The 23540-nt window shown below is 37.9% G+C and overlaps 1 protein-coding gene across 4 annotated transcripts in view; it reads right to left on the minus strand.

Moving 5' to 3' along the window:
• The window catches only part of LOC121737781 (actin-binding LIM protein 2), a 102704-nt gene that overhangs the window by 58890 nt on the left and 20274 nt on the right, over positions 1 to 23540 (minus strand). For 3 of the 4 annotated variants that reach the window (XM_042129477.1, XM_042129474.1, XM_042129475.1), the window contains exon 1: positions 19495 to 19825. The exons of the other annotated variant lie outside the window; for it this stretch is intronic. In XM_042129477.1, coding sequence (XP_041985411.1) covers positions 19495 to 19696 — 202 coding nt within the window. In that variant the 5' untranslated portion in view covers positions 19697 to 19825. Of the gene's footprint in view, positions 1 to 19494; positions 19826 to 23540 lie in introns of those variants that run through there. 4 annotated transcript variants of the gene reach the window in all.

The raw sequence follows: 23540 nt of genomic DNA on the forward strand, positions 1-23540 counted from the left end.
TGAAGTTTTGAATACATTCAGAGGGCATGCGTCGCGGGCATGCCTCACGTTCGCTGTTGACTACGTTATAACGCATGCCTTTGACGAACAGAAAAAGGCACAGTGTGGACAAACCTAATGGGGTTGCGGGCGTCATTTAGTATAAAATACAGTTAGAAACATAGAAGTCAAGAGTTCAAGACTCTTACAGCGCTGCTACTTTCACAGTGAACTCTATACAAGGAACACATACAACTTTGTTTTGTTACACACTGTATACTTATCATCGGAACTTTATGCAAATAATCCTGAGCGATGAAAATAAACTGAGTGATATCAGAGTTATAAATACTGTGTGACGTCACTGTACAGTGCTTAATGTAGATAATAGCCTGATAACAGGCTAATACTATACAATTATAGTACCTACAGCAACAGAGATATCGATACAGGCAGATAGCGGACGTGACCTATGATATTTCGTCGGGTTATATCAAGTCAATGTTATACAGGGAGACCAATCGATCTTTAACCTATCGAACTGACTTTACATCATATTAAATAGATCCTTAACATAGAGAACTTTGTGAGTGTGCCCAAACGAAATCGCTCGCCTATATCGCCTTTTAACCATCAGTAAACATGACACAATCGTCAGTTTGACCCCGATGACGCAAGATGACGTCATGACACTAGCGCCGCACCCGAGACCTATAATATTATTATACTTAGTAGCTTTCTACCCTTTACTGAACAGGTTTAGATAAAAATTGGTACTTATACAGATATATAAGATATTTATACGTGGGAGAGCCATGCTTCGGCACGGATGGGCCGGCTCGACAAGAGAAATACCACGTTCTCACAGAAAACCGGCGTGAAACAGCGCTTGCGCTGTGTTTCGCCGAGTGAGTGAGTTTACCGGAGGCCCAATCCCCTACCCTATTCCCTTCCCTACCCTCCCCTATTACCCTATTCCGTCTTAAAAGACCGGCAACGCACCTGCAGCTCTTCTGATGCTGCGAGTGTCCATGGGCGACGGAAGTTGCTTTCCATCAGGTGACCCGTTTGCTCGTTTGTCCCCTCAATTTATATAAAAAAATGTTTTAAGTAATGTCATGAGGCACCAGCATGGAGACTACTAATTCAAAGACAAAACATTGATGTTATAGGGTCCATCAAAAATGTCACTCCGAAAGGTTCTGCCTTAACTGACCCGTTTGCTCGTTTGCCCCCTTATTTCATAAAAAAAAAGATATTTTCAAGTCCACGGAAAGGACATAAGGTCTTTCCCGGGAAAATGTACGGTTCCCGCGCGATAAACGAATTTCTACTCAACGGAGTAGCGGCCGTCATCTAGTTACAATATAAACAAACTCAGTAATGAACATTCCAACCATCTTACACAATATTTCACGCAGTATATCGGTTTGTTGAACCGTGTTAATCTGGCTGTTTAGCGAATTGTGTTGTTTACAGTTTACGCTCGTAAATAACCGACCTGCGTCGACCTGCTGACTGTCTGTTACCACTTACCACCTACACTACTTTATACAGTTTATACACTGTATATATATGTATATAAGGTTTAACGCCTCCGTGGTCCAGTGACTCGACTCGGAGGTCGTGGGTTCGATTCCCGCGTTGGAAACATGTTATTTCCAAGTTTGGTTAGGACAATGCAGGCTGATCACCTGATTGTCTGACAAGTAAGATGATCCATGCGTCGGATAGGCATGTAAAAAGTCGGTCCTGCGCCTGATCTCTCGCCAGTCGTGTCGGTCGCCCGTCACACTGGGTTATGAGAGTAAAGGAATAGACAGTACTCTTGTGTACTGCGCACACACTTGGGCACTATGAAAATGCTCCTGCGTAACTGGCCTGGTTTCAACGAAACCGGTGTGAGAGATATTAGTATATACTATATGGTACAATACAAAATACACTATACGGGGAATGGCGAATTATAGAAAGTTCCAGAAAACTGTAAACCAGAATGGGGGTTAATGAAAAGAGTTCGGCTATTATATAGCTCGTAGATCAATAAAATGCGGCATAGTTGTATGATTTATGAACGATTAATAAATAATTGTAGTCACAGACTACTGAAACTACTAAAAATAATGTTATACTGTGGTAAGGCCTCAGGATTTGCAGTCTGAAATCTGAAAACAGTGAGTTGACAATAAGCTACTTTTTGGCAACAACGTGAAAAAAATTTGTTTCATACAAAAAGCGTCGAGGTGCAAGTTGTAGCGATGGACACAGGCTACGTTTTGTCCTACACACACAAGAACACTGGTCTACAGATACTATTCCTATCTCCAAAGATAGCTCCTCTTTTTTGTATAGTTGGTCAAAAACATATCAACTGTCGTGTGAATACCGGTAGCCGCATATTCTCATGCGCCCTCGTACTTTCACACTACTATTATATTTAACATAATATTACTTAGCGCATAGGGCTGCCAGCTCTACTGTTGACCAAAGTACCCAATCCCGAATCACGCTATCGACTTTTCTGAAAAACTTCCTCGCTCGGAAGATATTCCCATGTACAATTTTTCCCATACAAACATAATAATAAAGGTTTTGTCAGGGAAATCATGTACAAAATGATGATCGGTTATATATTAGAGTGGCAGCCCTGAGTGGGCTCTACTTTTCCGGCCCTCAGGCTGCGTTTCCACCAGAGCTGAGCGGAGCTGTGTTGCGAGGAATGTGTTTTTGAGAACCAATAGCATCGCCGCGCTGAGCGATGTCGTGGCAAAGTCATGTCAATGAAGCGATTCTATTGGTTCTCAATAACACATTCCTCGCAACACACCGCTCGGCTCTGGTGGAAACGCAGCCTCATAAACTACAATTTACATAAAAATAAAATCAAACCTCAAGTGTTATATGTAGTTATAAAAATAAAATTATAATGTTAGCGAAATTGAAATTAACAAAGTATGTAGAGATAAGTACTCACAGACAGTACTGCCGTATTGAGTATCATAATATTATGGTAAACTATGTCGTGTCCTGAAAACAGCAAAAAGTGTAAAAGCGTAGTGTAATGACATTTTCATCGATTTTGCTCCCAAATCCATACTAATTATACTAATATTATAAATGCGAAAGCGTGTCTGTCTGTTACCTCTTCACGCCCAAACCGCTAAACCAATTTTGCTAAAATTTGGTATGGATATACTTTGAGTCCCGGGAAAGGACATAGGATACTTTTCATCCCGGAACAATGTACTGCTCCCACGCGATAAACGAATTTTGGCGCAACGGAGTTGCCGGCGTCATTTAGTTGTAAATATAACAAAAATCCAAACATACTCACCATGAGATACGTTTGATATAGACATTCTAATAGCTAATATTACGTTATATGAGATTGGCATTGAACTGATATTGAGGAAACTGCAGGAATGTGGCTGCGCAGACGCCGAGTGCCGACACACGCGTAAAATGTTAAATTCGTCATATCAAAAGATTAAATACTCTGACTTCCGCTGATCGAATCAATAATTAAGCTTCTATTATGTCTATTTCGTTTGATGTAATTAAGTAAAGCTTAGCTTGTGCGATTATAATGCGACCAATTATAATGTCACGACGTATTGCACGAAGTGGTGGTGGTCAAATTGATACTCCTTCAAGGCCTCTTCACGCATGAACCGCTAGACAGATTTGGATTTAATTTGGTATAGTCACTGTACCTAGGGTCCCGGGCAAAGAAATATAATAGTTTTCATAACTAAAACATATTTTCCCGCGATAAACATTACATAATATAATCTCGGCGAGAAAAGTTTCGGGCAAAATCTAATAGGACTAATCAACAAACCGACCGGAAACCACGTCCAACTTTTTTCGATGGGGTGACTGACTTATTGGCTCCTTGTTTTGAATACTAAAAACTAGATTCACAGCTTTTTGTAGCGTCCTATTATACAATTTTCTCATATACTTAAACATTTAATCATAATTATTTTATGAGCCAAAAATTACTGTAAATTTTATAGAAACTTAATTAAATTCATAATTAAAAAAATCCTATATTTATTTATTCTCTTTGATTTTTTGTAAGTATAAAAAGATTTTGGTAAAAGCAAATGTAGAGAAATGTAAAACTATCCTATGTCTTTTCCCTACCCTCAAAGAAGCATCTAAATTGGTTCAGCCGTTCAAGCGTGAACAGACACACAAATAATATAATAATATCTATGGACGCTTCACACCACATCAGTCAGGCCCCGTGGTAAGTACCTGATGGACTTGTGTTACGGGTACCAGACAACGGAAATATATTTACATAATACACTATACATATTATATTTAAGATTTTTATTATATGATACACATATTTAAGGGCCCATATGACCCTAACTTGACTACATACTTTAACCTAGATCTCAAAATCTGTAAGGTCTAGAAAACTGATTTTTTGACACAAGTAACTTCAGTTCATAAAGATTAAATGCTCAAGACGAAAACACGATTACTCAAAAAATGCTCGATAGTTTCTTTTTTACAAAAAACCTTGTTTTAGACACATTTTTGCTTGGATCTTCGAAGTTTGCTGTCTTTTCTTTAATATTTTTTAATATCTAAAAAGGTATTGATAAAACATAAATTTGCTCAAAACACTTTTTTCATAATCATTATAGTTCGTCTTTTATTCAAGTAAAACTTACTCGGCGATGATTCCGCGCCGTCCTTTTTCACCTGGCATATGAAAGACGGGCGTGAGTGTGAAGAGATAATAATAATATAATAATAATATCTATGGACGCTTCACACCACGAGATCGCTGTTTTGATCATACATTTATCATTACATAACATTCAATTACAACCGGCTCGATGATTGTCTAGACTCTAGACTCTATGAGGCCTCGGCCTTCGCCCGGCCTCGCCGCTTCCCCCAGTGCCAATTGCCCCACATCCTCACTCCACCACCAATTGCTGGACACCCACGCTCCTCCATCACCATCATCACCGACACAGGCCAAGGATATTAAGCGCGAAGTGAATTAGCATATTAGAAGCTGCCCGCTTAATTTTCGCAGGTACAGGTAAGTTTGCCCCGCAAGAATCGTTCATTTTGCCGGGATATAAATTACTATCCTATGTATCTTTCCGGTGCTCAAATTATCTCCAAGCCGAATTTCATCAAAATATGTTCGACAATCGACAATAAACGATATATACGTGGGAGAGCCATGCTTCGGCACGAATGGGCCGGCTCGACCGGAGAAATACCACGTTCTCACAGAAAACCGGCGTGAAACAGCGCTTGCGCTGTGTTTCGTCCAGTGAGTGAGTTTACCGGAGGCCCAATCCCCTACCCTATTCCCTTCCCTTCCCTACCTTCCCCTATTCCCTGCCCTTCCCTACCCTCCCCTATTACCCTATTCCCTCTTAAAAGGCCGGCAACGCACTTGCAGCTCTTCTGATGCTGCGAGTGTCCTTGGGCGACGGAAGTTGCTTTCCATCAGGTGACCCGTTTGCTCGTTTGCCCCCTTATTTCATAAAAAAAAAACTATAATGGTTCCAGCGCGGTTAAGAGGTAACATACCTGCAGACACTTTCTTACAGTTTTAACATTAGTGTAAATTGTTACATCTCCGGTCCTTTTAAACTGACACTACTACCAAACATAAAAAAATGCAGGAACCTTAACTCTTCAACGTTTTCCATCATTAAGCATCAGGCATCTGACACGATATCGCTTACGACATCCACCTCACTCTGGCATTAAATTCGCCACAAAAGGTAACGAATGAAAGTTCTCCAAACATGGTGCGACATAAAAACCTCCATAAAACATCTGGTATAACGTTTCTAAATGCTCCGCTACATTCTACAAGTAGCTCGTAGTGCGCGTACCCTGGACCCTGGACATGTAAAGGGCCTTCCGATATTAGCGACGACAAGCGACTGCGATATGCAATCGCAGATCGTATCGATAGTCGTGCTAATCGTGCGCCCAAGTGCGAATTAAGTCACTAAAAATTACTCTAATTTTCATAATATTTTCCACACCAAAAAAATTATGATACTATCAGAAGGAAAGAAGTGTAAAAAAGTTGATTCTAAAGTTACTTTAGAGTCTTACGTCCCCACTCCATAAATCACAAAGTTTCATTTTCTCTAACTTTTCATTACATGAAAGTTAAGTAATCATTAAAAGTTGAGTTCTACCGTTAGAGCCCTTCAGACCTGTACTTAGCGAGCTTAAATTGATGATGGTATCTTGCTGGTTAACTAGATTCGCGTCCATTCGCGCGTTTAAGTCGCAAACATCGGAAGCTATGTCTTAAGAGATAAAAACTAGTACTGACATGTTGGTAGTGTCGTGTGACTGTGAGAAATGACATCATTATGTATATCGTCGTATAAACAACAGAATTAATGTGCATTATACACAGATGACTTCGCACCGTTATAATGTGAGCGATCATATTAATTAACAACACGTAGAGAATACAAAAGTAACCTTGACTTTGAAGATCCAGTAAAGGAAACCAGACGCGAAAATTGGTATTCTATCAAAGGACCAAGGAGTTTATTTACCACCACCGCTCTCTCTCTCTGTTGCGTTACGAACCAGGATGCTCAAGTGCTATGTTTGGCCGCAAGTCCTTTACGGTTGTAAAGCTTGGACTAAGAAAGAAGCCCTAAGAAAGAAATTGGAAGCATTTGAGATGTGGACTTACCGGCGAATGCTGCAGATAAAATGGACGGACAAAGTTACAAACGCAGAAGTACTCAAACGTATGCGTAAAAGGGTGGAACATGTTCGTACCATCAAGCAAAGAAAAGTCGCGTATCTGGGCCATATCTTCAGGAACCAACAGTACAAGCTTCTTCAAACCATAATGATGGGAAAGATTGCCGGGAAACGAAAACCAGGGAGACGCAAAACTTGTTGAAGAACTTTTCAGACTCGCTTTGGACAAGGAAAAGTTTCGGAGCATGACTGCCAACCTTCAGTAATTGGAGAGGCACTGGAAGAAGAAGAAGCTGTACTAATAATATGTATTCTGTGCTATATCATACAAAGACGTTAAACTATCACATTGATCTAATAGCCAACGCAAGCATAATATCAAATCGATTTGAAATTAAAACATTTTTATCATCGATGTGAGTAAGTAAAAACGCGATGACTTTAAACTGGTTTCAAACAAACGTTGGACGTGGAATTTGGCGTTCTCTCGAAGGACCAAGGAGTAAAGTGCATTAAAACGATGCTAACAGCCGTAACAAAAACACGAAACATAATATACACTGCATCAGAATTATTTTCGGTTCAGAACAGAGCACAAAGGCGTATAAATCGTGCGAGTGAGAGGGGCGAGCGGCGGGTGACCTCCAAGTGACAAGTACAAGGTCACAACCTTCCCGGAGGTCGACTTATCACACTCATTACTAGTTGATATGTCTATGATATAGATTACTCTTACTGTACTAGGTCAGTTCTAATAACAGTGATAGCTAGATGCATTCGCTAGACATGGTTGAAGTTAAGCTTTGGGTTAAAAATAATTCACAAACTTCTTCTGAAGCCGGAAATTTGGTCGAACACGATTATTTAGACCGAAGGTGGCCGAAGCTGTATTCGAAACTTCGCTATTTAAAAATCATGACTTCGGTGTCACATAACGGAAAATTAAAGTGAAAATCTGATAATCCCACGATAAAATTAATAAAACTTAAACTAGACCAAGAAGGCCCTTAACAGCTATATTGCTACATCATGCCTGATGATGATGAAGTATAAATGGAATAAAAAATAAATAAAATCCGATTGCGAAGGTGAACTTGAGCTCTCGCCTCTCACAATAACATCTCTGTATTTGTATCCGTCTGATAATAAATTACATGTATTTTTAGGAGCCGTATAATCGCGGGTATTTGTCAAATACTTTTTTAAGTCGAAGTTGCATATCAATTTTATTTGCCACTGGCTATTAATTTACTAACTTGTTGAATATTGTTGAATATTATCGTGGAAATCGTAGCAGGTAACGTGCCAAAAAAAGATTTTACGAATAATATATTACCCTTACTAGATGTCCCGCGCGGCTTCGCCCGCGTATATTAGGAATTTTACGGAAACCGTACATTTTCCCATAAAAATAGCTCTTATGTCCCTACTCCCTTCACTTGGTCTACTCTATATCTGTGCCAAATATTGCCATAAAAATTGCTCCAGTAGTTCGTAATTTCTAATATTTCCCCCGTTTTTCCCAAATTTTCTTCGGTCGTATTAGTCTTAGCCAATAGTCTTACTCGATAAATGAGCTATCTAACACTGAAATAAGTTTTTAAATCGGACCTGTAGTTCCTGAGATTAACGCGTTCAAGCAAACATACTCTTCAGGTTTATAATATTAGGAAGGTATAGATGTTTTAAAATTATCGCTTGACAAACTCGAATCTCGATCTAAAAGACTATGAAAAGTACCAACAACATGGTATAATATGGTAGTGATGATGATGATGATGTTGATGATTAATGTAATTTGCATAGTAGCATATGCTTTCCGTTCTTAAAACAACGCCGAAACTCCCAAACTTGTATCTGTAAAAAATCAGGAGTTCTCTCAGCACCTTCCGAACCACGGTATACCAGGTATACCTTGGTGCAAAATCTTACTTGTTGGTAGCATATGCTTAGAATACTTCTCACGAAACCGAAGTCACCACATGTTTCCCTATAAATTTTGAGGAGTTCCCTCGATTACTTATGGATCCTTCATCAGATCACCACTTTTGTGAATATAATACCAAATTGGGATGATACCCTATATACCAAAAGAAAAATTTTGAAAATCGGTTAACAAACGGCGGAGTAATCGTTGAACATAAGAAAACGAACATAACACCTCCCCCATTTTGAAAGTCGGTTAAAATTGTAGCCTATGTGTTATTCTGATGTATAAGCTATATTATTGTAAAGTTTCATTAAAATCCGTTCAGTAGTTTTTGCGTGAAAGAGTAACAAACATCCACACATCCATACATACATACATCCATACATCCAAACAAACTTTCGCCTTTATAATATTAGTAGGATTTAATAGAAAAATTCCAAAATATATTCTTTTCTTCGCGAAACCTCTCTTGTGAGAAGTCAGAACTCTACAAGTCCTAGCTCGAGTGAGACTTGATTTTTTTCAATCGACACTCATAGAATCTCTCTATCCTACGACCAGACTATATCCCGTTTTCCGAACACGTTAAACTTTGGCTAGTGACCAATCACTACATTCAAACGCCAAAATATACAATTATAACCTATCGCGTTGCTATGGAAACAAGATAGCTAAAGATCAAAGGCCGATTTTCTACATAATATTGTTTGACCAGGCTATACGACATACGTACTTACCTATTTTTAACTGGAAACTTCTAGTACATTCGTATTTGTTTTACTCGCGTATGGTAATTCCACGTACCGCGAGAAAATAGAAATGGAATGCGCAATTGTTGTTGATGTGACGGGCTGTACAATGTTCATTGGACAATTGTGTCAATAGTCAACACTCAACAGTCATATCGTTGAGTATAAAATATGCAGATAGGCAGAAGTATCAAGTACACATGTGGGAGAGCCATGCTTCGGCACGAATGGACCTGCTCGACCGGAGAAATACCACGTTCTTACAGAAAACCGGCGTGAAACAGCGCTTGCACTGTGTTTCGCCGAGTGAGTGAGTTTACCGGAGGCCCAATCCCCTACCCTATTCCCTTCCCTACCCTCCCCTATTACCCTATTCCCGGCAACGCACCTGCAGCTCTTTTGATTTTTCGAGTGTCCATGGGCGACGGTAGTTGCTTTCCATCAGGAGACCCGTTTGCTCGTTTGTGCCCTCAATTTATATAAAAAAATGTTTTAAGTAATGTCATGAGGCACCAGCATGGAGACTACTAATTCAAAGACAAAACATTGATGTTATAGGGTCCATCAAAAATGTTACTCCGAAAGGTTCTGCCTTGACAATAACAATACTTTGTATAACTTTATCAATTAAACTGAACTTTTATCTATAATCAGTTTTCTCTTTGATATTGTCACTTTTCAATTCAGCCTTTTGTCGGCTACCCTTCATATCAGTCAATAGAAGTATTTCAAATAGCTATAAACGGACTTACTGTCGCGCTCAGAGACTAGTACATATATTATGTATATTACTGCCGCACTCAGAGTGAAACATTAATTACTTTTAAATGTAATTAATTCAACATTTTGACATAAGCCCCATACATTATCTGTCAAACTCTTCATTATGTTAAAGTTTTTGTCTTTTGAGTGCGGCAGTAACATACCGTAATAACATTATATTATGTATGACTCTTTTGTAACGCCTAGTGAATAGAATATTTATTGCACAGTAGATAACACATTTATCAGCATGTAGTCAGGTGTGTGATGTCGTCAGCTCGTCGCTACTGACTTGTCGGATTGCGACACCTAGCCTCTTTCAGTTCATACATTCATTCATACATACATTTGACAGTGTATACTTCGTTTCGATCAAAACGAATTGATCAAAATACTTCCCTTTGCAACAACATATTTCAATTTTCAATCAATATACTTCTCGTTTTTGGTGTGTACACAACTATACACCTCGTATATAAAGTATACACAAGTATGTACAGTGTAGATCTATATATTTCTAAGGATATTCTCCTTGCAATACTCTGTATTTTACTTAGTAGTCAGTATTGGGGGATTATTCCATGGTCCTTCGAGCCGGAAAGAAAAAAATACGACAGAAACTTACACCAAAATTACCTGATACTTACAGATGACGATCAAGATGATCAAAAACAATAAATCATCCCTAAAAATAGATCCCAAATATACAGGATGTCTCTCCCTTTAGGGCCGGCCCTTCGTCCCAAAATATCCCACCAGAAATAGCCCTATAACAGCGTCCAATGACACACTTCATTAGGAAGGGAATGAACGTTAGTTTTATACTGGATGTAAATCATTAAACTATAAAACCACTCATAACTGGGACTATAAAACTTTATGATTTATATGGATTTAATAGACTTCTAGCTTCTTAAAGCTGCGCGTCCACTGCATCGGAATCGGAGCGTACGGAGCGTACGGAGCATCGTCATTTACGAAATGCCGATGGGGTGCATCCACTGCATTCGGATTCCGCATCGGCAATTTAGTTATTAATGTATATATGAAATGTGTGCGTTAACGCTTTGGAGTTAAGGTTGGATTTTGCTATGTTCAGTTTTGATACTTTGTTTCGATGCGCTTTGACTCTGCACTAAATATACAGTGTGTAACAAAAATAAGTGATAATACTTTAGGGTGTGTACATGTTCCTTGTAGAGAGTTCACTGTGAAAGTAGCAGCTCTGAAAGACGAAATTTTTTTTTCACTTTTTGTATGGGCAAGGTCCCGAGCGTCACGAGTTTCCCCATACAAAAGTGAAAAAAATTTTTGGTCTTTCAGCGCTGCTACTTTCACACTGAACTCTCTACAAGGAACACGTACACACCCTAAAATATTATCACTTGTTTTTGTTACACCCTGTATAAATTGACCCATAGACGCGGCTGCGGATGACGTCATCGGCATAAATTCCGGTCTCAGGCGCAGAAATACCGATCCAGTGCACGCAGTACCATACAAATCAATACAAAGCAACAAATCCGTACGCTCCGTGCGCTCCGATTCCGATCCAGTGCACGCGCAGCAGCATATGGTTTAACACAGTCTTCATCCCGAACGGTACATTTTAGAAGTAGCCTATCTCCTTACCCGTAGGCTGTAGTTTACCTATGTAAGAGTCCTATCTGATATTTAATGCTATAAATAAACAGTCAAAATATTTTCTCTTATTCCTAGATAAACGCTGTTAAGTAGTATTTTTCTTTAGATCATAAAGAACAAGACTATAGACTACATTCCTCAACACCTTTTTTGTGCAACAGCAACTAGATATTAATTAATAAACGCCGTATTCAAATCGGCTTTTAAAAACGGCTAGCCGTAATGTAATACGCCGAATTATACGATCTGGCTGCTGAAGTAAGAATATTGGGAATCAACTTCTCTGTTCTGGGACAACCCTTTGATGTTACGAGACATTGGTCAGATAATCATCGATCCATTTCTATCTCTCTAAAGAAAACTAATGTTGATTATCTCCACTTATGTCTGGAAATACTCAACACCAGCACAGAATACATATTACACCAGTCAAAAAACTTGAAAATGTTAATGAAGCAAGATAAAAGAATTCAGCAGCACCACAAAAAATGTTTGGCATCAAAATAGATTAGCGATAGATTAACGTAAACAAAACGACGTAAAACACACTCAAGTCTCATCTCATGTCACCGACTCTAACGTAAACATAAAACTAACAGAAGCCACATGGCGATCGAGGACGGGTTGCAGTACCCTGTTACCAACTTTTTTTTATAAAATAATGGGGCAAACGAGCAAACGGATCTCTTGATGGAAAGCAACTATCGTCGCCCATAAACACTCGCAACATTACGAGTAGAAGAGCTGCAGGTGCGTTGCCGGCCTTCTCTCTTCTTGAAGGTTTGCAGGACATATTGATCCGGAAATACTGCTGGCGACTCCATGTGAATACAGCTTTGATCTAGTCTGGCAGTTTCAACGGCAATGCAACAGGTGTTTGACAGAAGAAAAAAATATCTCCTGACCATCAAAAATGTTTTATAGCAAACTAGTCACATACAGACACACAGACACATTTTCTCATTTAAAATATTAGTTTGGATTATGTCTCCAATGTGCCAACGCCCAATTGCGTGTTAGGTCGACGTCCTACAATCAGCTGCTAAAACAGTTCATTAATTACACAAACATCCGAAAACAACGTCAACTCCTACTACAACGCGGGCTGGCTCTATCTTGATGGACGAGCTGCTTCCGTGTTGATAAAGAGTATTTTGAACCTTATCTGTATACAAATAAGGCGGAGCGATCTTTTCGTATTGATAAGGCTTTAAGATTGTGAACTTTATGGATTAGCTGTCCCGGCAAACGTTGTTTTGCCATAAAATGATTTTCCCTGTTTTCCTGCTTTTCTCTTGAAGTTTTTTCTCAATTTTTTTCTATAGACCTCACGGAGCCCGAGACCTAACCCGACTTATTTTTATATCTTATATCTTGAAACGAGCAATTCTTGTATATATATATATATATATATATATATATATATATATATATATATATATATATATATATATATATATATATATATATATATATATATATATATATATATATATATATATATATATATATATATATATATTTGGAATCTCGGAATCGGCTCCAACGATTTTCATGAAATTTAGTATATAGGGGGTTTCGGGGGCGACAAATCGATCTAGCTAGGAATCATTTTCAGAAAATGTCATTTTATTCGTGTTTTATTTTTATATTATTTTTATATATATTATATTCGAATACCGAGCAAAGCTCGGTCAAACAGCTAGTTTTTATTTATTAGATATGCATAAGGTTCGGAGCTATTTTGCCTCTGAGATGACATTTAGAAGATCATTATTAGCATCAGTTTTATGGAAGCTCCGATGTAACATTATAATTTATCTAACCGAGCGGGCGGGCGTCATCTATATTTTTCCTATGCTAGCTATTTCTAGAACACTTCTAGCACTATCTTTTACAATGTGCCGGCGACGGTCAGTCGGCTGGGCGTTTAATATCGGCGTCGTAAACAGTTTAATGTGTTAGCTAGGGCGGGAAGTCTTCCTTGTTCCAGTCGGTTGGGCGGAAGTTTGTGAATATCTTTTAGATAGTTTCAGGAAAAGGAGCATGGCAAATATGCCATAGATATTATAGTACTAATATATTTGCCTCTATTATTTATTCTAACAGCCCCCATATGTGTAGAGGCCGATCTGTCCGGATCAAATTGAACTTGTATTTCCAGTCTTAAGGTTTTCTCAGTTTTGAAGCAAAATTAAATTAAATTTAAATTGAAGCAAAATTGGCTTGCAATTTAGTATTAATTGTAATAAAATGAACATAATATAATAAGTAGCAATATTATTGGAATATTACGACATCTGATGAACCAAGTATAATTATCCTTGGACTTTGCGATTATAATCATTAAAAATTAATCGAGCAATGATTACAAACGCAATACACATGCAATGCTTTAGTTATTCGTATTGCATATTATTAACTTATCCAAACTAATATCATAAAACAACAAATACATGCGAGTTTGTTTGTCTGTCTATATCTATAACCTCTTTACGATTCAACCGAAGAACCGATTTAGACGGGTATAAAGAACTTATATTTTCATTAGGTAGGGGAAAAGGTATATTATATAGGATTGATTTAACCGCGGTATATAAAATATACGGACTTCGGTTCCCATGTTGTGAACAGCAAATTCTTTTAATTGTAGAGTTAATTGTTAAATAACAATTTAACTCTACAATTAAAAGAATTTGCTGTTGGACCATTTGCTTAACCTAACGAGTAACCCAAAGTAATTGTTTCACATTACAATACCTTTATTTTAAACTCAACATAAACAGCTGTAATTATTACGCAATTTATGATATAATAGCAGATATATTACTCCGAATTCAGAGCATGTGAACAATTTTGATACGTACAAATAAATAATGATTGAACATTAGTAACAACTAACAGTAAACAGTATAATGACAGGGAATCATTAGTTAATGACAAATGTACAATGAATCATAATATGAATGATCTACATAGCAGCAATGTTTATAAACACTCACAGACATTGTGAACAACGCGACGATACCAAATTCCAAAGTTAAGTATGATCAAATCAGTGAGAGCGCGCGCCGAAACAAAATGCTACCAAACGCGCTACTTGAAAATTACTGTTTGAAGCCACTGAGATACAAGTACTATTTTGAGCCAAAAAATATTACACTTTACCCTTTATTGAATACTTTAGGAAGACAGTAATTGCCAGTTGGATAGAGACAGAGATGTACTACAATTAGCCGTTATGGCGTGCAAGTATTATTAATAAGACAAATCTGACTATTATTCCTATTTAAGGTTTAAAACACACAGTCAGTAACAATATCAAAACATTAATGGTCCGTTATTTACTAGCTGATCCCGTGAACATCGTATAACTTCCTAATATATAAACCTTCCCTGACCGCTGATATACCCAATTAAGCATAAGCATTAAGCACATCTCGGCGTTTTGCGGCACTGAGTCGCATTATGTCCTACAATCGGAAATTACAATTTACAATATATTGAAATTTAAACTATCACTAGTGTGACATGATATGTATTTCGCAAGCATCTGGTTTGCGTGCGGTCACTCACCGCTTGCAAAATCACACACACCGACCGACCTTATTACAATAAGGTTAAGATTCAGCCCGCGTGTGTTTGTAACTAAGTATCGCTACTATGGTAATATGTATGTCTGTGTGTTTGTACATTGTCTGCGCGCTAAGAGCTTTCCTATTACTCCCTTTCATTTGCCTTTCCTCAGATTGGCTGAAGCTTTGTCTTGTTTTGACTGACTCCAAAAAAAAGGCTGTTATTTTGTCGGTGTGAGACGATAATTTCTAAAAAACAGAGATTCTGAATCCTTTGATGTTAACTACGAATAATAAAAACTATATGATGTTGTTAATATACATATACAGTAACTCTAAAATTGTAATATGAAACTCAACGATACCAATTTTACAATAAACTATTTAATTTACCTGCACTTTAAACAGCAAAGACACTTTAAATTTAAATTCAGAATCAGAACAGTTTCTTTAAGGAATTATTTGTTCTCATATAAATCTTATAATTACAATTAAATACTATAATCAAACTGTTAAGATCTCTTAAAAAAGAAAAAAAATAATACCGTACAAAATTACACGTCAAAATCTATTTACACCAGAGTCCAGACAGTCTTCCTATTACACCAGGCTATCTCTAGCTCCTAGGCCCCACTATCCTGTCCGTCTGTGATGGATCGCGTCTCACTTCTGGTCATTTTCTTGTCACCCGTCAGTCTCGTCAGCTATCAATCAGAAAATGCAGGACTTTAGCAGCCTATTAATTCTACTACTAAATCTGGAAAATTCTTTGCACTTTGTACAGTACAATGTGCAAATGGTGGTGTTTTTGTTACGATAAATTTAATAAATGATTCTTATTCTATTCTTATTCTCAAAGATCTTTAGAAGACTACACAGGTAATCTTTAGCCCTTAACATTTCTTGTCCCAGATCGTCCCAGACGAAGACAAGCAAAACTTGTGTAGTTATTAGCTTGCGTAGTTATTACCAATTATAGTATAACATTTTTTACTCACTAACTTTACACTGAATTAGAAATTTTTATCATCATTCGGCTTTTAACTCTACTGTATCTCTGTATCAGCAACTAAAACAATCAAAATTTTTGGGGTCCCGTCCTCCAGAAGGAATCCGGTGAGCGCAGTCTTGTCATATACTAAGCATGATTTAATGTATAAATACATAATAAACAGTATAAAAATACCTAGAGCACTAAATAGAACGCATCTGGCAATCCACGTGCCGATTAATTCGACCTAATTAGTCATGCCAACAGACAACAAACAGTTTACAACAACAACAGTATACAATATACATCAACAGTGGTCAGTTGTTTACAGTGGTCACGCGCGGCCATCACTGCGGCGATGAAAGGTAGCCTTGTTGTACACCACTCACTTGTTACCAAACCGACTAATATACATACTTGTATTACAAATACAACTTGTCGCCCTTAACTTACTGGAGAAATTTGTTTATTGAGAGGCAACCGTACATTTTGCCATAGAAAACTATGTCCTTACAAGGGATTTAAAGTATGTGTCTGTATCAAACACCCAGGTCGGTTCATCGGTATAATAGTAAAGAGGTAACAGACAGATAGGTAATTGGTGTATTAATTTTGGCGTCTCTCTTTACTCTCTCTATGTGAGAGTCCAGCTGGTATAAAACCTAAACGGATGAATCAATTTCGATCTAGTTCTCTTTATTTGTAACATGTTGTAATTAGCAAACAATGACACTCATTACCTGCATTTAAACCTTATGTTAATGATAGTGCATTGTTTTGTCGCGATGTGAATATCGATTGGTGAACATCTGCATAAAGCAGAGGCTGCGGCAAAGTATACGTAATATACAGTAGACCAACTCTATACTACCGCAGAAATTAGCCGCACGCACACATAAACGTGATTTTCGGTAACTTGGACTCTTGAGTGTAAAAAAGACAATATTATGTTGTAAAAATTATTGTGCTGTTTTTCTCGCTCGTCGTTTTATTTTGAAAGATAATTGACATTTTAATATAGAGCTGACTTTAACTCTACATCAGTCAGTCATCAGACATAAAGTAGTGTCACATGGTGTGTACCGTAACTCTTGACGGTATTGTGGGCTATGGCTAATGCAATTTAACGTTATTTAATTGGCTACGGACTGTTCCTTTGTTATTGGTTATTGGAGTGTGACACAGCTTTGAGCCTAATTTCGGAATATCCTCTAAAAACAAAACAATGCAGTGGCACATCGAACAAGCGCAAACTGCCTATGTTTGAGCTTAACTACCAACAGTGGACTGTGAAAATACCCCAAATTAACAATACGATGTTGTGTCACTCCAATTCAAAGTCACACTTTTACCCTACTGTATAATTATACTGTGTTGAGGGAGGCTGCTTAAACAATACACCACGTCAGTACACTCCCGGGGGCAATAGCGAAGGATTTGAACAATGGTAACACAATCATCATAATTCAATTCCAAAACAATGGAGGTTCAATATCAGTCAAAACATCAGTGTTTGGAATTGTTTTTCCCCGCATGTTAGCAGTTTGAGTCATACTTTTGCGAAATAAGCATAGTGCCAGTACAGTAAAAAATTACAGTACACACTCTACATACTATTCAATGAATATTGACCGAATTATGATGAATAGTATTCATATCCATACTAATATTACAAATGTGAAAGTGTGTCTGTATGTTACCTCTTCACGCCCAAGCCGCTGATCCGAATTTGCTGGGTATGGATATACTCAGGACATAGGATAATTTTTGTCTCGGAAAAATGTACGGTTCCCGAGCGATAAATTAATTTAGGCGCAACGGCATTGTGGGAGCCATTTAGTATCAACTAAATATTTAAGACAACGCTGAAACTGCTGCTAGCATTGTTTAAACCACTGATTTTTCAAGTAGGAAAGTTGCTTCCAATTTTTGCAAGTTAATAATATTCGAGTAGCAACAGAGAACGGTTTATGTAAATAAAGTTTTCGATCGATTCGCCTCGCTCATTGTATTCAGATCGGCAAGTCAATGTTACAACGGGATTCGTCACACTAAATTGCTAAAGAAAACTATAGGAGGCTACCTCGCTCGCCCGGAGAAGTTAAGTTCTTCAACTACTATTTATTTCAAACACTAGATGACCCGGTGAACCTCATATCACTTCCCTCCTAATATAAACCTTCCCTGGACTTACACGAACATTTCAAGATCTAAATCAACCAAATCGGTTGAGCCGTTCTCTAGAGCGAGACCAACAAAATTTAAAATTCATTTTTATTTATGTAGATTAAAAAGCTTCGATTCAGTCCAAATCAATAATTAAAAAAAAAAGCAGCTCCTGAAATCTTAAAAATAAACGTCTTGACGGAGTTTTGCCGGGAATGTGAAAGAGTGCTGTTGTGTTTTTGTATTATTTTCCTAAAATTGTGTTAACTGGGTTTTTAAAGTGTAATATTTGTAGAACATTAGATATTCGTTATCGTGCACAAGTGTAGGCAAATGCTGCAACATCCAGAAACGCGTTTTTTTGTGTTTCCTCCAAAAAACCGTCCGAAAGTTTCAGTAAAGCGTCTACCACTTTACTGAATTGACCGACTTGACTCCTTGACTTCTGACTTATACTTAGACTTTAACTAGACTTTAGACTTGACGATATAGTAAAACGATGATGAAAAATATTGTAAGAAGAATATTACCCTTGTATGTGGCAAAGTACACCCCCGGTGTCAGTGCCAATACCCACAAAAGAAAACATCTCGACATTCACATAGTTCGTGGTACTGCAGGTCACCTGATGATGATGATGAAGTTTTAACGATAAGGTAATAGTCGGCATGAGTAAGCCGGCTGATAAAACAGCGGTATCAAGGTCGCCGGCCGCGTGATGTAACATCTCTATTGTGGGAAACGACGCTGAGAAAACTCCAGCGCCCCGCCCCACACTCAAACACAACTCAATTTAGGAGCCCCCTAAACTGGGTAACGAATAAGACCTAGGAATACACTTGGACGCCACAATAAATAATTAGTTAGCCTTGCTTTATATTCAAACCCAACTTTTTACGGACCATCAAGTCACGATTTCAGTCTCTTTTTCGCAATTCTCCTTCTATCTTCCAAACACAAAAAACTCACCTCTCTTAGATTGTTTCTCTCTCTCTTTCTCCTTCTCTCTCGCCTTCCTCTCCCGCTTCTCGCGCTCCTGCTTCTCCTTCTCGAGCCTCTTCATCTCCTTCTTGATGTCCTTCTCGCTCCTCTTGGACTTGGTGTCGTCGATCTTCTCTGACAGGATGAAGGTCCCCGTCTGGACCTTCACCTCCTCCTCTTTCGGCCTCATGGTGCACGATCACTAGCACACAACACTCGATTCGGCACAGCACTGGCTGATTATCGCACGATTACCGCTCGCACTAACACGTGCGCTCGCTCCGACGCGTCCACCGGCACTGAGCGCCGCGCGCGCGCGGGGCTGCGCCTGCGCAGGCGACGCGCGCGCCACCTCTATAAATATCACTTCCTATACGAAATAAGACGAATTATGGCCAATGAACTCGGGAGAGCTTTTCGCCAGTAGCTTACGGTCCGTCCACAGTTTACCTGCGCCAGGACCTCTATTTCGAAGCCATAAGGATCACTTTCGCAAAGAATTTAATTAAAAACGCAATTCAGCGCCGACTACCGATGTCGAGTTTTCACGTTTTACTTGTTTCTGCCAAGGTCAAGACGGTCGGCGGCTAATTTGACTAGTATTACTCTAATTTCAATATTATTCAGTGAACACTCAATAGTCTAAATTCCACAGCTAACTGTAGAGTAGAGAAAAAACGCAAAATATATTATACTCATAAAAATGTAGAGTACAAGCAGAAATACAAGCAGAAATACATATTAATATGGTATCAGTAACTTCGAAACTTGATTATAAGAATAGGACTAATTCACAGAACTCGTGTACTAAAACTACTTATTAATTATTATCAACAATTCCACTAATATATTGCTAATTAAAAAATTCACTTGAAAGAGCCGTAAAAAAGTTAATTAAAAATGTGATGCTAACCGCTAACGTTACCAACTGTTAATATTTTTATTGCTTTAATGGTTTTATGATATTTACCATCGCTGTTCCCTGGAAGAATAAAGACCTTAATTATCGCTAATAGCCAGCAATTAAAGAACAAAAACTGGCAAAAAGAAATTAATATGATGGAATTTTAAACGACATCGAAACGGGCATTTATTTAGCTTTGATAGTTTCTTTTGTCGAGCAAATTATTGAAGAAAAGTTAGTAATGAACACCGTTAAACGCTGTCAAAGTAGAGCGAGCTATGCTTAACACAATAATAAACATAATAATTCTTTAAATAGAGTCTACAGAAAAAAACACATCCTAATTCTGAGCAGTAAAGACCCAAATGCTAATCAATTAAGACCCAACAAAGGCACCAAATTCAGAACCGTTAGAACAGATTCAACTAACGCAAAATATGACAAAATGACACAAGTTGAGAAGACAGCGTCGGTGGTTCCCAGGCCACTTTACTTTAACAGCTGAGCTCTACTAAAGCAAGCAATATCTACAGAAGAAAAAAAACTATTAAATTCAGTAAAAAGCTAACACCAAAAGGCACTAAACCTGAAGTTACTCTAACTAGTTAGTAATAAATACCAATTTGTGAGCAATAAAGAGTTTTATATATCTACATATTAATACGTGAGAGAAAAACTTTGTAACCCTTTTTACGAAAAATGAGGAAACGTAGGTGCATGAAATTTCGCACAGTTATAGTTTATATGGTGAAGGAGTGCATCGAACTAATATTATTTTAAAATGATGCTTTCATCATATATATTTTTAACAAATAAAACGTTACACACACTACGACACTACTACTAGGAAAAATGACAGATTTTTGAGTGACAAGCCTATACATACGAATTATACTCTTTTATTTATGGTTGAAGTCTGTTGACAACAAGTTGACAAATTGAAAATGGATTATTGTTTTTTTTAATTAATTTTAGATACTATTAGACAATGCTTAAACGGCCAGTCTGAGATCAGCTGAGTCCCAGAGACAAGAATTGAAAAAAACTATGATGAAGTCAATATTTTTTACAAAATATAGGTAGTAGTCCTAATGTCGTTGCAAGTAAGGTCGAATTTCGACCATTGGGCGATCTCTAGTTCTATCTAAATCCATGACCGTTAAAACCTAATCAATCAACTTATTGACAACTAGTTGACAACGGTTAGAAAGTATGTCCAATGGTCCAAGTCAGTTTCCCAGACCGCTTTACTTTAACAGAAGCTCTATTAGAGCAAGCAATATACAAAAAAAAACACAATCAAACTCAAATAGTACTTTATGCCACCCAGACCAAACCCAGAACCGTTAGAACCCAATCAACTATAGACAACGCAACCGTGTGGAAGCACGTCCATGGAAGACAGTTCGGTTCCCAGGCGGGCAGCGGGCAGCGGGCAGGCAGTGGAGCGTGGAGTGACCGCGCCCTGAGAAAGTGGCCGCCAGTGACGAGTGACGGCCGTTCCGGGTTTACTGTACGAAGCTTTGCAATGAGTTCGGAGTTATGTTACCTCGAAAAGATGCTTTTAGAAATATTTTCGCAAACCAAGTCAATTCGTGAAAACGCTCTTCCGGCAAGTGATACGAAAACTGGATATGACGAAAGAGTGAAAACAATTGAGGATTAAATATTTCGTCGAGTTATGTTGTGTGGCATTACAACATAACTCGACGAAAAGACTCCGAATCTACATAGCAGATGAGAAGGATGATAATATTCTGTTTGTTTGGCCAATATGCCCCTCTACACTGTGTACTTTTTATGATATTATATAATAAAAATCATCCATGAACTTTTCATCAATAAATAAGCTATAAACAGATTGACTGTCTTACAATGCAGGTTTTCTGACTAGATAGTTAACACATAGCGACGCATGGTGGCTTAGTTGATTCGAAAACTGCTAATAAGAATTTTCTAACACTTTGAACTTCCAGGAAGTATTCTTCCGGGTGGAGCTCCATATAAAGCAGATCCCTGTTGAGCCCAAACACCTGTGACATGTCACGAATTAATATAAACCTAGTTCTAGGTTACTAGTCGCATCTATTAACATTAATATCCGTGGTGCTTCTCTATTAGTTATTTTGACTTTTGGTCAGTGTGTCTCCCGCATTTTATGGGGAGGGAGAACTGGAACTTCCTTCTCCAATTATTTTCTTCTGATTAATTTCGTTGCGGGTTCCAAGACTGCTTTAGGACGTCCCTCGGGCTCCCTGAGATCATATCAAAAGGTTTTCGTGGTTGAATACCGCTGTCGATCCGGCGACACACGTTTTTGTCTCATGTCACGAACTTAAAACAATTATTAATACCTTGCCCTCTGCCCCAGTCGCCGAGCGTCAATGCAATTGACCCACAAACTGCATCTAATGTTATTGCCTCAGAGGACATTAACATTTCGTAACTCCTTTTATTTGGGAAGACCGTTATTCAAAGTAGAGCAAGCATCTGCTTTCTTTTAAATTGTTTTGTAACTACGTCCATTGAAACTTTAACTTTTAATTGAATGTAAATTGTAATTGAATCGACTTGAGATTTTAACAAGTTGACAAACAGACTTTAGAATTTGTATTTATATTGTCAGACTATTTCAACCGCGTTTTATGTGTCCAAACTTTAGATTGTGGGTATATTACAAGAAAATCTTAAGAATATCTCTTTAAGGTCTAAGGTAAATTGGCGTACTAAGTTATTGTTAATCACTTGTCAACATCATGCCGTTTACGAGAGAAATAACATGATATTTAAACCAAGGATTGACTTTAAATCACAAATCGAGTCCCAAATATTAAAAAAAATGCCCCAATCCTTGAAATGCATGTTACGCATGGTCTGGAACTTCTGGAAACGAAGACAGTTCCTAAAATAAAATATTTTAATCCTAATCTTTGCAACGTCTGGTTGGTAAATGCAGAAAGGAGTCCTAATAAGCTTGGCCTTGAAAGTTATCAGACGAGGTGCAGGTTACTGTGTCATTTGTGGTGTGAAATAGATATCAGTTATCACAACAACACTCCACGATTAAGCAAACACAATATCGTGATTTTGGGTTGGTACTACTAATATATATTCTGTGTTTTGGGTTTGG

This window comes from Aricia agestis, chromosome 21 (assembly GCF_905147365.1).
Source record: "Aricia agestis chromosome 21, ilAriAges1.1, whole genome shotgun sequence".
Lineage (NCBI taxonomy): Eukaryota > Metazoa > Arthropoda > Insecta > Lepidoptera > Lycaenidae > Aricia > Aricia agestis.